The sequence below is a fragment of the Arachis stenosperma genome, chromosome 4 (genome assembly GCF_014773155.1).
Source record: "Arachis stenosperma cultivar V10309 chromosome 4, arast.V10309.gnm1.PFL2, whole genome shotgun sequence".
NCBI lineage: Eukaryota > Viridiplantae > Streptophyta > Magnoliopsida > Fabales > Fabaceae > Arachis > Arachis stenosperma.
Genome location: NC_080380.1, coordinates 146398423 through 146415158, shown reverse-complemented (window position 1 = coordinate 146415158; position 16736 = coordinate 146398423). Strand labels below are relative to the sequence as shown.

The following is a 16736-nucleotide window of genomic DNA, read 5'->3' as shown; positions in this document are numbered from 1 at the left end:
AAAAAATCAAATAAAATTATATCTCAAGATAGTAGATATTACTTCAAATATTTTAGACTTATAATTTTGGATATAATTAGTATCATAATTGCTTTAGCCTTTAGGACATGTCCTAAATGATTGTCATAACCTTAGTTGTGGTATTTTGTGATAATTATGTTGCTTTATTATGCTTTTAAGATGTAATTAAATTTGTGTAAGATTATATTTTATGTTAATGAATTTACTATCATTTTAGTCTGAAATGATATTGTATTGAAAAAAATTAGATTATAAACTATAAATGTATAATTACATATTTTGATGGATGAATATATAAAAATTTGGGTATACAACGATCGTAAACTAAATCTAAAATATATATTTTATTAATCTGCAAAAAATCTCTACAATATAATTTTCATATGTACTATACGATAGTAAAGATGGAACTATAAACACAATCTAAAATAGTTCCATAATCTATTATAATAAACCTAACACTAAAGTATGATTGTTTGTGCAGTAATAAAATAATGTGTTTTTAAATTGCTGGTTGTCTAACTTATATACCAGCTAATAAGTTTACAACTATTAATGAAGCAAAAGATAATTAATTGAGTTCATAAGATACATATGACTCTTGACTTATAGAACAACAAAATACACATGAGTCTTCACGTGGTGCTTGCAATCCATTAATGAATCTCCTCAAGTGTGACTTGGAAGCCTAAGGTGTTGGCATGAAGGTAAACAAGTTTTCGGGTATTGGCATGAAGGTAAACAAGTTTCTAAATGTCCTTGAGGTAGCTGCTCCAAGTAGCTGTAGATGGTTTTGAGTGGATGGTATTAGAGGCCTCACAATGGTTTGCTTCATTCGGAACCCAACAAGAGGTTTGAAAATTTTCTGAGTAGCCTGCATAAGATAAAATAACCATTTCAGCACAAAAAATAAACAAAACTAAAGTCACCAAATACAATCCTATACTCACAAGTCTATCATGGGGGTGCAAATTGAGATAAATCAATCTTTTCAACAAAATTTACATTGGACAAGTCCCTCACTTTTGGCATCTTTTTCTTATAAACTTCCACTAATACTCCGATAACAGAATTTAGCAACACCATAAACATCATAAATAAACTTCACTAATAAAGTCCTGTAATAGAATTCAGCAAAACCATAACATCATAACTAAACTTCACTAATCATACTCTTATAACAAAATTTGGAACACATTATAACAGAATTTATAACACCATAAACACAATTTAAATAAACTTTGCTAATAAACTCTTATAACAGAATTAAGCAAAACCATAAACATCATAAATAAACTTCACTAATCATACTTTGATAACAAAATTCAAAACACATTATACCAGAATTCAAAACACCATAAAACATGATAAATAAACTTCACTAATCATACTCTTATAACAAAATACACTATAACAGAATTAAAAACACCATAAGTATCATAAATAAACTTCACTAATAAAGTTCACTAATAATACTCTTTAGCATGTTATAGAATGCTTACCTTCTATTGGTCCGAGAATTTAGTTATTCATTGCAAACATCACCCAAGTCTTCTTTCAACCTTGTTAGAAACCACTCCCATGTCTCAGTATTTTCACTGTCCACTACTGCATAAGATATGATAAAGAAATGATTGTTTACGTCTTGTGCTATTGCAGATAGCGGAGTTGTCCACCATAATATCCTTTCAGAAATCATCCATCAAGACCAATCAACCGCCTGCAACTAGCCTTGAACCAAAGCTTACAAGCCTCAAGAGAGATATGTAAAGCATATCAAACAGTGACAGGCCCTTTGGTTAAGATATTGTCCACATCACTGCAGTGGAACCTGGGTTGCTCCTTAACAGCTCACTCAAGTAGTCTTGTATTTTACTGTATTGTTCTTCTTCTTTTTCAATTATTTGTTCTCTTACACCCTTCAAGGCTATTGTGATCATCTTATCATGCAGTTAGCCATATTAGAACCCACTTGCAACCAATTTGCTCCTTAACCAATTTGCTTGCAACCCACTTGCAGTCAGCCATATTAGAACCAAAATTCCTCCCACACGATGGTTATTTACAAAAATTTTGATCTAATAGCAATAATCTCTAGAATTATATGAGATTATGAGGTATAGATTAACTACAAACATTCTTCTTCAGCACACATCACCCTAATTCTTTCTGGTTTGTTCCTAATATATCGGCATTTCTTTCTCTCATAGACAAAGTAGTCCTTCAAGCATTCCTTGAACTCAGCCATTGTGTCAAACTCCATACCCAACTCAAAGTACACTTCTCCATAGCCATAATCGGTTTTGTACTTTGGCCATTGTGTTTATTACCTTCCTTATCATATGATAAAACAGGAGAGACAAATGCTTCACTCTCATAAACATACTCCTTATCTTCTTTAGAATCAACCTATTTTATAATGGGCTCAACACTTTTAGTGTGACTTGACCCACTTTTATCTTGTCTAGAACTAGGTTGGGCCTTAGAACTATTAAGCCAAGTATGTTGTCCACCTATATTGCCTCTAAACCAATTCTAACATTACCCCTTCTACTAGGATTAAAGTTGGGCATAGCATATTTCTTTCTCTTCCCAGCATACTTTCTTGAATTAGTCTTCTTCTTGTCCGTGTTTAAATTCCCCAGCAGCCTTCCCATTACCACAATTATCTTTTTCATCAACAGCCTTCTTTTTAGTAGACGTCCTTAGCTTCACTCTGTCTTTGTCATTATCAGTGTCACTACTCATCATATGCATCTGAAGGAGGATTGCATACCTCATCCTTAGAACTTCCGTCATTTTCATCAGATGTGGATGAGGAAGAAGAGTTATTAACTTAACCAGTAACCTAACCTAAATCCTCGTTAACATAGTAAGGGTCACCATTTGAGTGTTCAAAATATAAATTAAAATCCAGACAGTCATTCGCCAATAAACTGTTTCACAAATCATTTATCTCAAAATCTTTCTTAAATCACATGAAATTCAAATTATAAATTTTGAGCTGTGGATTCTAATTAATATATTGAAGCATAATTAGTATATCCTAAACTCTTTAGTAGTTCTTCCAAATAAAAGAGTTCACTAAATCTAAGTCTATTAAAAAAAAAATTATGTACCTTTTCATTTAAATATTGCAACACTTCATTATTATCCTTCCCAAGTCTCCTAGCATAGTTAAACACAAGAACTACAAAATTAGACATCTACAACACTACTAACAAAAGACAAATTCAGCAGCAATAATAATAATTAATACATTTTAAAATGGTTTCATAATAATACTACTAAGGCATAAAAGCTTAATAACATAATAACAATACTTTAATATCATGGACATGTTCTAAATTGATAAAAAAAAAACTTCACCTCCAAATATAATTATAAACTATACTCCTAATAGTAAAATGATAAGAGATAGAGGTAGTTAAAGGTTTTATTATTTTCAAATATACGTAGTCTTATAAATTGTAATGTTCCCTAACAATCTATCTTATTATTTCCTTATTTATATATTGGGATCTATTCTTGTAGACCTAATAGTCAGAAAAAGGTATTTGAAGTTCTCTATCTTCACAGAGAATCATATTATATATAAACTTTGTTAATTCATTAAATGTTTGAGTCTTCAATTTATCGATAAATATATTATTAATGATAACAATGAAAATGGACATTACATTTGTTGTAGAGTGTCACACAATGAGTTACCAATTTGTTTAAATACGGCTGTCTTTCTTGTGATAGCTATTTCTTGTGATAGTTATTGTGATAATAATATGTTGAAGATCTAATTTATTATGATTGATTATCGTACAAATAGAAAATTGTTAGGAATAAGTAGTATGTTCACAATCTAATTAATTATGTGTTAAATAATTTGTTATTATTATTATATTAAATTGTTAATATAATAAAATTTTTAATTAAATTATAAAAGATTTATCTCTTAATACTATGATCACTATTATAATGATAAATTCCTAAATTTGATCAAAGACTTTATTATATTAATATTTTAATATAATAACAATAACAAATTATTTGACACATAATTGATTAGATTATAGTCATATTACTTAATTCCAGTAATAACTTGTCTCTATGTTCCTACATTCGATTCTAATGGCCTAAGTCATGTTCTAATTTAGTCCATCATGCAAAATTTAAATATAAACTATACTCCAAATTATAAGTTTCAAAGCATATTCAATAGGAGAGAGTGTGAATAAAAACATATTTAAGTTGATCATACATATGCAATGAGAGAAAGAATGAATAACAAAACTTACCTCAACAGTAAGTTCTTCCATTACGGCGCAGTCAAAACGTCATCAATAACTCCATCGGAACTAATTTCTTTTTCCAAGTGAAGCGTCGTCAACAAATTTTTGAGAGGAAAGGTTAGAATTTTCTATAATTTCAGAAAGTAAAAAAAGGGTTGTGTTATCAGAGTTGAACATTTTTTTTTAGTAAAATTGTTAGGGATTAGATTGAATGATCCATTAATCTATTCATCCACATTAATATTTAATTGATACATTATTAATTTGGATTTGGATTCTCTAAAGTTTGAATTTTACTTTAAAGAGTAAAGTATGATCTATCACTATTTATTTTATAGGTTAGACAAAAAATAAATATGAAAAAAAACCATTTAAAGATAAAAAATCACATTTACTCTCTAAAATAAAATTCAAACTTTAGAACATTCAAATCTCATTAATTTAATGTGTCACATATTTATGGTCAATTAGCTCTAGACAAAAATTAATATAAAATTAATTTATCTAATAAAACTAAAAAATAAAGGCCAAAATTTTTTTTTTTAAAAATCTCATTGTTTACCTATATTTTTTTCATTGTAAATTTTTTTTTCTCAACAAATTTCATTGTCTTTTGATATTATAGCGAAAGAGTCGTTTAGGGTTTTTTTTTGAAAAAAAAAGTGTTGTTTCTTCAATAGCCAATTCAAGTTTCAAATCTCGGGGGCTGAGTGAATTGCTATAGGAATTGCGAAAAGCTCAGCATTTCATTTCAATTTCCAAGCATGGATAAGAAGAAGCAGGAGCACACAGGGAACAAACCGAAACAGCAATCGACCATGGAGAAGAAGAAGAAGAAGAAGAAGCAGCACCAGCAAAATGAGAATCACAAGAGCAAGAGCATTCACGACACTCTCCCTCTTGAGCTGATTCACAGAATCTTACTGAGGGTTCCGCTCAGACATCTCGTTCGCCTCAAGTGCGTTTCAAAGCTTTGGCACTCTCTCATTTCCGATCCCGACTTTGCGGAATCGCATGTTCACCTCTCTGCCGCACCCACCCATGTATGCCTCCTCATAAACGATTACTCCGAGGCTTGCTCCGTTGACATTGACACAATATTTCACGGCTACAAGCATGCTACTGCAGTAAAAGAGGTATCTCTCCCTTTCAAGATGAAAAAACATTATGATTTTGAAGTTATCTGCTCCTGCAGAGGCTTTGTTCTCTTGCACCGAGCTCCGCATTTTTTTGTCGTATGGAATCCAGTGACTGGATCCAGCAAAATAGTATCCTACTCTCACATTGTTTCTCGTTGTAATCGCAAGTGGTGTTTTGCGATTTTGTATGGATTTGGTTACGATGCTTCACAGGATGATTACTTAGTTGTTGTAGCTTCTCGGGATAAGAATGGCCAAGACCACTTTGATTGCTTGTCTTTGAGAACCAATTCATGGATTAATCTTGATTCTGCACTCCCCAAAACCTTGGGTGTGAGGAACTGGGAATCGTGTGGGTTCTTCTTGAATGGCGCTATTCATTGGTCGTCTTGCACTCTTGGAGTTAAAGATTACAGTATTCTTATATTTGATTTGAAGGAAAAGAGTTTCTCAACCATATCTATGCCTGAACAAGTAATGTGTTATCTCAAACCCACTCGTCTCGCCCTACTAGGAGGGTGCCTAGCCTTGTATTCATATGAATACGGTAAAACTAACATATGGGTGATGAAAGAATACAAAGTGCATTCATCTTGGACTTTTTATCAGATTTCTCGTGGAGAGTGTGTGCCTCTATGCTTATCCAATGGTAGTGACATTGTTGCACTTGATCCTGCCCCAATATCTACATATACTGACTTAAGGTTTGTCGAATATAATGCCAGAGGAGAGCTCCGCCGAATCAATTATTTTGATTATCCTCATCTCCAACATTTTAAATATAGTAGTCATGGATTGTCTAATTCCGGCACAAACTACACTGTATACACAGAGAGTCTCGTGTCACTCCCTAGTGACATTAAGGATAAGGATAGGGATAAAGGACAAGAAGAAGAAAAACGGTATGTAACTATTCTCCTATGCATTGCACTATGTTATTCCTCATAGTTTTCCTTGCTTTGTGATTAATTAAAAGTACCAAGCAAGATGCATTATGCATCAAGTTGCAATCAGATGCAGGGTTTGGCTATTGTTAGAATTTGTCAATGCTTAGGGAAGAATTGATCACTGTCTTGCTTCCTAAAGCCTATTCTTGTGGTGAGGGGTTTTAAGTTATTTCTTTTTTCGTGTCTATTGCGGTGGTTATCCTTTCTGTAGGCCATCAGAATCAGAAGGATGTCAAACAGGGAAAGAGAACTAGGAGCGAATGACTGAACAACAGAGACACTTGATTCTGCTGTAAATAAAGTGTAGGATTGGCAAGTTCAGCTGGAAGAAGCTTCTAAAGTATGATTTTCCTTCCATATGAATGTGAAAAACTAGAACATTTAAAAGTGCAAATACAGTTTCCTTTAGCTAAATGCAATCTCTTATATTATCTGCGTTATCTTTATTTAATATTGCCTTGGTTGAGTTATCATGTCTACACAAAATATCACACATTAGTATGAGATTTGATTTGTCAATTCAGTTCGGTAGTAAATATTTTAGTATTTTGTTTGTTGGGATTACAGTTGGAATATTTGTGTTTGCCACTTGAATTCTTCACTGTTCGTTGAGCATGTGCTCCTAGGTCTTTCTTTCATGGTAGGTTAATTGAACTACGTTAAATTTTCTATTTTCACCTTATCTTTTGTTCTATCTGGTAATGAAACCTTGTAGCATGTTGATATAATTGTTATAGTGGTGTAAATTTTACATTTATATGTATGGCTTTCAACTTTCTTTTATTAAGGTACTTCCTAGTTTATTTAATTTCTAATTGCTCTCGAGTTTTATTTAATATTGCAGTACTTTTAATGTAAATCACTGTACAATTGCAATTATAAATTATAAATTCACAAACGAAAGTGGATAATTCATTGAACTAAGACCTGATTAAACTTTATTCTAAGCACAGCTTTAGTTTGCTTTGATTTCTGGGACATTGATCGTTGAAACAAAATGCAGGTTAACGTTGCAAAGCAAAAGTTAATAACCTGTACTAGCAATAAGTTCCTCGTATTCTTTCTTTTCTTAATCTATTTGATATGTTACATAGTGATCGATAGATCACCACAAATCAAGTGCAACAGGATATGTCTCATTTAGTGCAAACCTATGTTAGATCTATAAGTACTGTGTTTTTAGAGCGAGAATAAAGAACAGAAAGCAGCCATAAAACCTATTAATTAGGTGAGTGTAGCTGTTGAAGACTAATGATTGGAGTAAAAAAAGATCCAGTACTATCTGGGTAGTGATTCATGATTATTATATCGCTGTCTGACAATAACAAGGGGTAGTGGATGATAAGGTATAGCAAGCAGCATTCCTTATAATATCAGCTTGTTGCTGCAACGAGAGAGCATGCTCAAGCAATACCTATACTTCCCCCATTGTTGGTCGCTCATCTGCTTCATACTCCAAGCAACTTTGTATGACACTAGTGAATACTTGCCAACATTCTGGCGCAATCTTTCCTTTCAGAATTGGATCCATTGTCTCCTCAAGAGTGTGCTCTTCGTATTGAATTAAGTAGTTTAACACATTATGGCCTACCATGTGTAGTAGAACCAAACCAAAGGAGTAAACATCACATTTATCAGTAACAATACCGTGTATAGCATACTCCGGAGCCATCAATGCAGATGTACCTACAATCTTATCTACTTTAATTTGCTTTGGCTTCAATGTAGAGAGCCCTCCCTGCAATGATATCACAAAATTGGCAAGTTTGGGCATCATATTCCTATCCAAAAGAATATTAATTGGATTTATGTCACGATGAAAGACTGCACGCTTAACTCCAGAGTGAAGGTAGTGTAGAGCACGTGCTACTCCGATGCAGATGTCTAGTCTTTTCTCCCATGACAGTGGTTCTTTGTCCTTGTTATTCAAGTAATCATGGAGTGTTCCATTGTCTGTGTACTCGTACACAGCAATCTTTTCCTTTCCATGGTGGCAGAAGCCTATAAGAGATATTATATTTGGGTGATGAAGCTGACATAGCATCTCGACTTCCTTCTTGAATTCAAGGGGAACAGTCATCACCTTCAATGCCACCGTATAATCAGTTGCAGCAGCACCATTATTATTATTATTATGGTTGAGATAACCTTTATAAACCTTATTAAGGGCTCTTTCCCCAATTATTAGTTTCTGGTCAAAGTTGTTGGTTGACTTTCTAAGATCATGAAAGGAAAAGGGATGGCATAGCTCTTCTATTACTGTTGGATATTGTTTCTTAGATGAACAACTTGCATTCCCCTTCTTCCAATCACCAAAGCATAAACATTTAAGAACCATTATGACAATTTGAGACACTGTCAATCATGTACAGATAGATTAGACTAATGATTATTTCTGTTCTAGTGGCCAATACACACATGTAAATTTTCTAAAATCTAATATAGATTCTGCTTTGTGAAATCAGTTATGGAATAATAAGGGAATATATAGAAAAGGTTTCAAAGTACCCTAGAGATGGATAAGTACGAAGACCTGAAGGCTGAAGATCAACTTGGAGACAAAAGCATTAGTTTCATTGAGTTCTGCAAGGAGTAAAAAGTTGCCAAAGCCCAATTAGGATAGTTTTATTAGTAATTAATCTACTACAAATAGATATAGAAAGAATGTAAATGGTAATGAATGATTTTAGTGATTGGTTCCTTCCTCTTTGGCCTTAATTTAATTTGGATTCTCTCTATTCTTTCTTCTCTCTATTGGCCCATAATTGGGAAATTTCTTATTCTATCTCTATCAAATTCTTCCTCCTTACAGATTCCACAAACACCTTGTTTTGTATTTTATTATTCATCTTTCAAATAAAGTATTAACAAATCGTTGATCATTAAAGTGGTACCTATTAGCTAGAACATTACTATTATCTTTTACCTTCATTAATAAAGCATAAGGAAGAGGGGATGAAAGAACTATTTTTTAAGCTTAAAAGTGATTAATGGTTAAAAATTACATAAATGAACTTAAGTTGATGAATAAATAACTTGTGGAAATGGAAAAGAACCTGAGATGGAAGAAATGAAGCTTCATATAGCTCCAGCCTTGATTGTTGCAGTCCAAGAATGCAGTGGCTCATCCAACGCATGGTTTGTGTTTCTTTCATATCTAGGCGTTTACTGAGTCAACACCTTTGACCAAAACAGCATAACTCCTTAAATTTTTTGTATTTTATTATTTTATATTGTCAAAAATAAAAATTATTTTTAAAATTTTACTCTTTTAAAAATTAAGATAATAATTAAAAGGATAGTTTAAAGGTTGGATCTTTTTTCTTTTGCCTCTATGTATGTTTGCCTTTTATAATCAAGTGGAAATAAAAATAATCACTTAACTATTATTCTTTCTCACCTATCCATAACATTTACTAATTCAGACAAATAAAAATTTAAACATCCAAAAAGTTTTCTTAAATCCTGAAATATCAACAATGAGGCAGCAAATGGATGTAACTAGAGGCTTTCCAAAGCTGAATGTGTATGAGAATGAGAACAAAAACATCATCATTTTTTTGTAGTCTCCATGAAAAGACTAGACATCTGCATCATGGTTCCGGGCATGCATCTTCATCCTCTTGTAGTGCTAGTGCTTGCTCAAGTTCAACTTGTACTTCACCCATATCTGGTCTTTCGTTTGCATCTTTACTTAAGCATCTTTTTGTGATATCTATGAATACTCCCAAACATTCTGGTGCAATCTTTCCCAATAACACTGGATCAATAATCTCATCAACCGAAATCCTCTCCAAAAAGCTAGGTATATCCACATATGGAGTCATTAAAGACAATGTCTCTTCTAAAAACAAATCTGAGTCGGCCATCATGTACATCTTCTCAAAGAAGCTCTGCTTGTGGCTAGTGGATAAAACTACCATTAAAACTATCCCAAAGGAATAAACATCACATTTATCTGTGAAGGTTTTGGTTAGGACATACTCAGGTGCCATGAAACCAGGTGTACCTAGCAAATAATAAGCAATAGTTTTAGTCAAGTGCTAACATATTTTGAAGACATCTTTGTGAGAACAAACGATTTAAGATAATTACCAATCATCATGTCCACTTTTATAGGCTTTGCCTTTGACCTTAATAATGGACCTTGTAAGGAAAATCCAAGATGTGAGAGTTTTGGTACCATGTTGCTATCCAAAAGAATATTTTGAGGTTTGATATCGCAGTGAAAGATAGGGCGCTTAGCTCCCGTGTGAAGGTAGTGTAGCCCACGCGCTGCTCCGATGCATATTTCTAGCCTTTTCTTCCATGAAAGTGGCTCGATATCCTTGGAACGCAAGCAATCATAGAGAGAGCCATTGGACATGTGTTCATACACAAGAATCTTCTCTTCTTTGTGGTCACAGAATCCTATAAGAGAGTCCAAATTAGGATGAGAGAGCTGGCAGTGGAACTCAATTTCCTTCCTGAACTTCCATTGGTCAGATTTACTTTTCAACCTCTTCAATGTCACTGCATAATCAGTCACACCATTATGTTTGAGACAACCTTTGTATACTGTGTTAAATACTGATCTTCTAGTTACTTGATTTTCATCGAAGTTGTTGGTTGATTTCCTAAGATCAGCAAGAGAAAATTGAGGGCATAGCTCTTCAATCACTGTTAGATAGCATTTCTTAGATGAACTTGCATCCTCTGAATGGCAGAAGCTCAAATATTTGCCAAACATTATCCCCAGATAATTTTTCTGTCTCTTGGAATATGCAGATGAACTCCCTATATATAGTTTGCCATTATCACAGAAAATAAAATTGAATTTAGTTTCATTGAGATTCCAAAAACCACCTTGCTCTGTGTTCTATTATTCATCTTTTACATAAAGTATTATCAAATCATTGATCATTACAGTGGTACCTAGAACATTATTATTATTTTTTACCTTCATTAATAAAGCATAAGAGAAAGGGGATGAAGGAACTTCTTTTTAGGCTCAGAATTCATTAATGGTTAAAAAGATTTAACATAAATGAACTTCATTTGATGAATAAATAACCTGTGAAAATGGAAAAGAACCTGAAGGTGGTGGCAGAAATAAAGCTTCATACAGCTCCTACCTTGATTGCTGCGGATAAATTTACCATGGCTGGTGTTATCTCTCAGATCTAGGCGTTTACTAAGTCTATAACTTTGACCACAAGAATAAAAATATTTAAATGATATTGATTTTTTTGCTTAAAATCCTCACCTCTTTTCCTGTATTGGGTTAATAGTTAAATTAGTTCCTCAAAATAAGACATTTTTTAAATTTGTCTTTAAAAGATTTTTTCAATCAAATTGGGTATTCAAATATTACGAATTATTCATATTTGTCCTTCAATTACTCCATTCACAATTTTCATCAACGATTAATGATGTGAAATGTTAAGTGATAGCTTACTTGACATATAACATGTTCAATTGGACGTTGACTAGATATGTTTACGAAAATCTATCAATTTTGTCCTAGGTCATATTGGGAATAAGATTTTTATAATTGAGAAAAATGATTAAATTAATAAATTTTCATAAACATATTTGGTCAATATCCAATTAGACATATCATGTATTATATCCATTATCAATTAACGTTTTACAACATCAATCTTTGAAAAAAATTATTAATGGAGTGATTGGAGAACAAATATGATTAATTCGTAATTTTTGAAAGACCAATTCGATTAAAAAAAATCTTTTCAGGATAAATTTAAAGAACGTCTTAATTATCTTCTAGGAACTAATTTGACTATTAACCCTTACTATATTCTTAATTTCTTTCTAAATAAAGAAAATTTTGATTTTTCTTTTTCAGTTTGGTATTTTCAAAAATAAAGATATATTTAAGATTTAAATCTCTTAAAAATTAGAAAATAATTAAAAAGATAGTTTAATACTTGCCATAATTTTTCTTTTACCTCTATATTTACATTTCGTGTTTATTGTTCTTTCAAACAAAACAAGATGGATGTCGAAAACGTTTTTCTTAAATCCTGAAATATCAAAGAAGGGTGTTCTTCTGTGAGAGGTGAAAGAAGAAATTTTTTACCATGTAGTTATACATAAAAATCTAATTAAAAAATTACCAAAAAGTATATAACTGTTGTGATAAAGATGGATGGCCACAGTGGATTTCATTCTCAAGATTGAATGAATCTATTTACAATACAAAAAGCAATAAATAAAGGTTGAAACTTGAAAGTAGCATCACTTCACATGTATAAATACCAAGCATCGTCACATGCTTTTGACCATGGTTTTGAAAATCGAACCGGACTGGCCGGTTCAACCGAATTAACCGGAAACTGGTCACCTAGTCGATCCGGGTGAGGTTAGAAACTGCTTGGCAAAAAACTGGTGAAAAATCGGTTGAACCGACAGTTAACCGATAAACCGGAAGAACCGTTCAGTTTTTTAACGGTTTTTGGTTTGAAAATAATAGTACTAACGGCGTCGTTTTATCTCTTTTAAAAAAAAACGAAAAGAAAGGCTAAACGCCTAAGCAAAACGCAGCCCCCTCTCCCTTCTCCCTCACTATTCACTTATTCAGTATTCAAGCAAAATCCCAAATTGAACCCTACCAGAGCAAACACCCACTAGAAGCCCTAGCCACCACCTTCTCCACCATTGATCTCCTCTCCTTGGCTGCTGGCGGGACAGACCATGGCTGTCGCCCCTTCTCTTCTCCTCTGATTTTAGGTAACTCTGTCTCACACTCTTCGAGCTCATTCTGTCTTCGCTATTCATCTTTTTTCCAACTAATTTTGAAGACTCTGAGCTGAGTCTCTGTTCTGAGTTTGAAATTAGATTATTTATTTGATTTGTTAAGTGTTAAACCAAACATGCTAGAATTTGTTGAATGTTGATGTGATTCTGAGTATGGATTTTGAATTCAATTTGCTGAATGTTGAATTGGTTCTGAATTTAATTTTAGGTAACTATGTCTCACACTCTTCGAGCTCTCTGAGCTGATTCTGTATTCTGAATTTGAAATTGGATTATTTAATTTGTTGAATGTTGATGTGATTCTGAGTATGGATTTTGAATTCAATTTGTTGAATGTTGAATTGGTTCTGAATTTAATTTCAGGTAACTCTGTCTCACATTCTTGGAGCTCATTCAATTACTTTTGTTGTTGATGTGTTTTTAGATTAGTTTGGATTCTGAAATGAGAACATGTTGATTAAACTAATTGATTAGTATTCCAAAAAAAATATGATTATATACTTTGGCGGTCTTATATTCGGCGGATTTAGAAATTTGTAATTGAATTGAATTTTGTTGTGTTACTGATTATATTTGAAATTGTCTTATATTTTGTAATTGAAATTATTTTGTAATTGAATTTTGTAATCGAATAGAATTGAATTTTGTCTTATATTTGAAATTTGTAATTGAATTAAAATTAATTTTAATAATTTTAATGTATATTTAATTAAACCGGTCTGATCCCGGTTAGACCATTGAACCATTGAATCAGTCACGTTACCGGTTTATTGACCGGTTCGGTTCTCGCAACCTTGCTTTTGACACACACAAGCAATAAAGCAAATACTTCCTCTCTCCTTTCTTCTTATACAAAGCATTTCTTTCCTTTCTTTTTTTAGAAACTACTAATATATTATTAATATATTATCTTTATAGTAATATAATAGTGTTGGTAACTATTAATAATAGTGTTTTTATACTTTTATATTTGTTACCTCTTCCTTATTTATTTATTTAGTTATTTTACAACACGTTATCAGCACGAGACTCTGATCAAATTTTTAGGAAGACTCGGGTAACAAATTTTTATTATGTCGAAACTTTCTCATCTTGAATTCAATGCTCTTGATATATTTGGAAACAACTATTTATCATGGATATTATATGCTGAAATCCATCTTGATTCAATGGATCTTGGAGATACCATTTAGGCTGAAAATAATGCATCCCAGAAGGATAAAGCCAAAGCCATGATTTTTCTTCGTCGTCATCTTGACGAAGGATTGAAAAATGAATATCTCACATTAAAAGATCCTGCAGATCTTTGGAAAGACTTTGAAGAAAGGTATAATCATCAAAAAACGGTGATACTTCCTCAAGCCCGATATGAGTGGACGCACTTGCGTCTGTAGGATTTTAAATCCATAAATGAATATAATTCTGCAATGTTTCGAATCACCTCACGAATAAAATTATGTGGGGAAAAGATAATTGATCATGATATGTTGGAGAAAACTTTCTCAACCTTCCATGCCTCGAATGTGCTCCTGCAGCAGCAGTATCGAGAAAAAGGGTTTAAAAAATATTCTGAGTTAATTTCTTGCCTTTTTGTTGCTGAACGCAACAATGAGTTGCTTTTAAAGAATCATGAAGCGTGCCCAGCTGGCGCCGTCCCATTTTCTGAAGTAAATGCAGCAAATTACCCCAGAAGAGGTAAATGGCAAGGTTTTAATAACAAAAAAAATTATGGAAGAAAAAGGAATTATATTCAAAAGAGAGGATCTCACCAAAAGTGGGATAAAGAAAGAAATATCGGGCAGAGTAAATCAACAGAGGATAAGTGTTTCCGTTGTGGTGGAAAGGGCCATTGGTCACGTACCTGTCGTACCCCAAGGCACCTAGTTGATCTTTACCAGGCATCTTTGAAAAAGGATGACAAAGGAAAGGAAACAAATTTTGTTTCGAATGATGCTGAAAATTCCACCACTCATTATGATGTATCTGATTTCTTTGAGGATCCTGAAGGAAATGTTGGTCATTTGATCAATGATGGAATAGTTTAATGTGTGAGATTGTTAAGCATTCATGTAAATAAATAATGTAAAGAACTTATTAAGTTTTATTTTCTATGTATTTAAGTTTCAAAAGTAATGTATATAAATAATGAAATATTAATGTTTATGAATTTTGAAATCATTAAATGTGTTATGTTTTAAAATAAAATTTTAGTATATGATATTATTGTTATGTACAGTGTTTCTTAGGAAAATAATTCCGATCAAGTATTCAATTTAACTTTACATGCTACTCATTTTCTTATTATTTGCCTTTGAAGAGAATGGCAAGGATATATAATGAAGATTTATGCCTTGCGGATAGTGCAAGTTCGCACACTATTCTCAAAATATATGCCGAAAGAAGAATGTGTTAATACTATTATTAGCTCAGGCAATGTGATAGAAGGCTCCGGAAGAGCTATAATTTTGTTTCCTGGAGGAATAAAATTTATGATAAATAATGCACTGTTGTCTACCAAGTCTCGAAGAAACTTGTTGAGTTTTAAAGATATTCGCCGAAATGGATATCATATTGAGACTATGAATGAGAAAAATCATGAGTACTTATGTATCACAACTCATGATTCAAATAAGAAAGTTATATTAGAAAAATTACCCTCACTTTCATCTGGGTTATATTATACCAAAATTAGTGCAATTGAATCACATGCCACTGTAAACCAGAAGATTACTAGACCAAATGAATTCATAACTTGTCATGATAGATTGGGTCATCCAGGAACAACCATGATGCGGAGAATTATTGAAAACTCCCATGGACATTCACTAAAGAACCAGAAGATTCTTAAAACTAGTGAATTTTGTTGTGCTGCATGTTCTTAGGGAAAGTTAATATTAAGGCCATCACCAGTAAAGATTGGATTTGAGTCCCCTGAATTCCTAGAAATGATTTAAGGTGATATATGTGGACCTATTCATCCACCATGTGAATCTTTTAGATATTTTATGGTCCTAATAGACGCATCTTCAAGATGGTCACATGTGTGCTTATTATCTTCTCGCAACCTGGCGTTTGCGAGATTATTGGCTCAAATTATTCGATTAAAAGCACAATTTCCAGAAAATCCAATCAAAATAATTCGTCTTGACAATGCTGGTGAATTTACTTCCCAAGCTTTTGATGCTTATTGTATGGCCAATGGAATAAGTGTTGAACATCCAGTAGCTTATGTTCACACACAAAATGGGTTAGCAGAATCACTTATTAAACACCTCCAATTAATTGCTAGACCCTTGTTTATGAGAACAAATCTCCCAACCTCGGTTTGGGGGCATGCTATTTTACATGCCGCAGCACTTATTCTTTGAGGCCAACGAGTTACCATCAATTCTCTCCTATGCAATTAGCCTTTGGCCAGCAGCCAAATATTTTCCATTTAAGAATATTTGGGTGTGCGATATATGTTCCCATTGCACCACCTAATCACACTAAAATGGGACCCCAAAGAAAATTGGGGATATATGTTGGATATGATTCTCCCTCTATAGTGAGGTATCTTGAGATACAAACTGGAAATGTATTTA

At 32.7% G+C, this 16736-nt stretch overlaps 3 protein-coding genes across 6 annotated transcripts; 1 reads left to right on the top strand and 2 right to left on the bottom strand.

The window, feature by feature from the left end:
• The first annotated feature begins 4979 nt into the window (after window positions 1–4979).
• LOC130972981 (F-box protein CPR1-like) lies at window positions 4980–7145 on the top strand. Of its 2 annotated transcripts, XM_057897340.1 has the most exons (3): window positions 4980–5443; window positions 5615–6348; window positions 6605–7145. In XM_057897340.1, exons 1-3 carry the CDS (start codon window positions 5072–5074, stop codon window positions 6645–6647), a joined length of 1149 nt encoding a protein of 382 aa, XP_057753323.1. In that variant the 5' UTR covers window positions 4980–5071; the 3' UTR covers window positions 6648–7145. The 2 variants fall into 2 exon arrangements, with proteins under 2 accessions (XP_057753323.1, XP_057753322.1); XM_057897339.1 differs by having other exon boundaries at window positions 4980–6348.
• A 285-nt stretch (window positions 7146–7430) lies between these two features.
• On the bottom strand, window positions 7431–9514 carry LOC130972983 (probable receptor-like protein kinase At2g39360). Of its 3 annotated transcripts, XM_057897342.1 has the most exons (4): window positions 9450–9514; window positions 8902–8976; window positions 8041–8748; window positions 7431–7944 (listed from the first exon to the last, which is right to left on the bottom strand). In XM_057897342.1, exons 3-4 carry the CDS (start codon window positions 8729–8731, stop codon window positions 7808–7810), a joined length of 828 nt encoding a protein of 275 aa, XP_057753325.1. In that variant the 5' UTR covers window positions 8732–8748; window positions 8902–8976; window positions 9450–9514; the 3' UTR covers window positions 7431–7807. The 3 variants fall into 3 exon arrangements, with proteins under 3 accessions (XP_057753325.1, XP_057753324.1, XP_057753326.1); XM_057897341.1 differs by having other exon boundaries at window positions 7431–8748; XM_057897343.1 differs by having other exon boundaries at window positions 7431–8695.
• Window positions 9515–9887: 373 nt separating this feature from the next.
• On the bottom strand, window positions 9888–11515 carry LOC130976976 (receptor-like protein kinase THESEUS 1). Its single transcript, XM_057901962.1, has 3 exons — window positions 11447–11515; window positions 10489–11169; window positions 9888–10402 (listed from the first exon to the last, which is right to left on the bottom strand). Exons 2-3 carry the CDS (start codon window positions 11120–11122, stop codon window positions 9987–9989), a joined length of 1050 nt encoding a protein of 349 aa, XP_057757945.1. The 5' UTR covers window positions 11123–11169; window positions 11447–11515; the 3' UTR covers window positions 9888–9986.
• Window positions 11516–16736: the final 5221 nt, after the last annotated feature.

Coding starts and splice junctions, on each gene's coding strand:
- LOC130972981 (XM_057897339.1), top strand. CDS start 5,072: ATGGATAAGAAGAAGCAGGAGCACACAGGGAACAAACCGAAACAGCAA. Junction 6,349..6,604: donor GGACAAGAAGAAGAAAAACG/GTATGTAACTAT, acceptor TCCTTTCTGTAG/GCCATCAGAATCAGAAGGAT.
- LOC130972983 (XM_057897341.1), bottom strand. CDS start 8,731: ATGGTTCTTAAATGTTTATGCTTTGGTGATTGGAAGAAGGGGAATGCA.
- LOC130976976 (XM_057901962.1), bottom strand. CDS start 11,122: ATGTTTGGCAAATATTTGAGCTTCTGCCATTCAGAGGATGCAAGTTCA. Junction 10,403..10,488: donor AAAAGTGGACATGATGATTG/GTAATTATCTTA, acceptor ATTATTTGCTAG/GTACACCTGGTTTCATGGCA.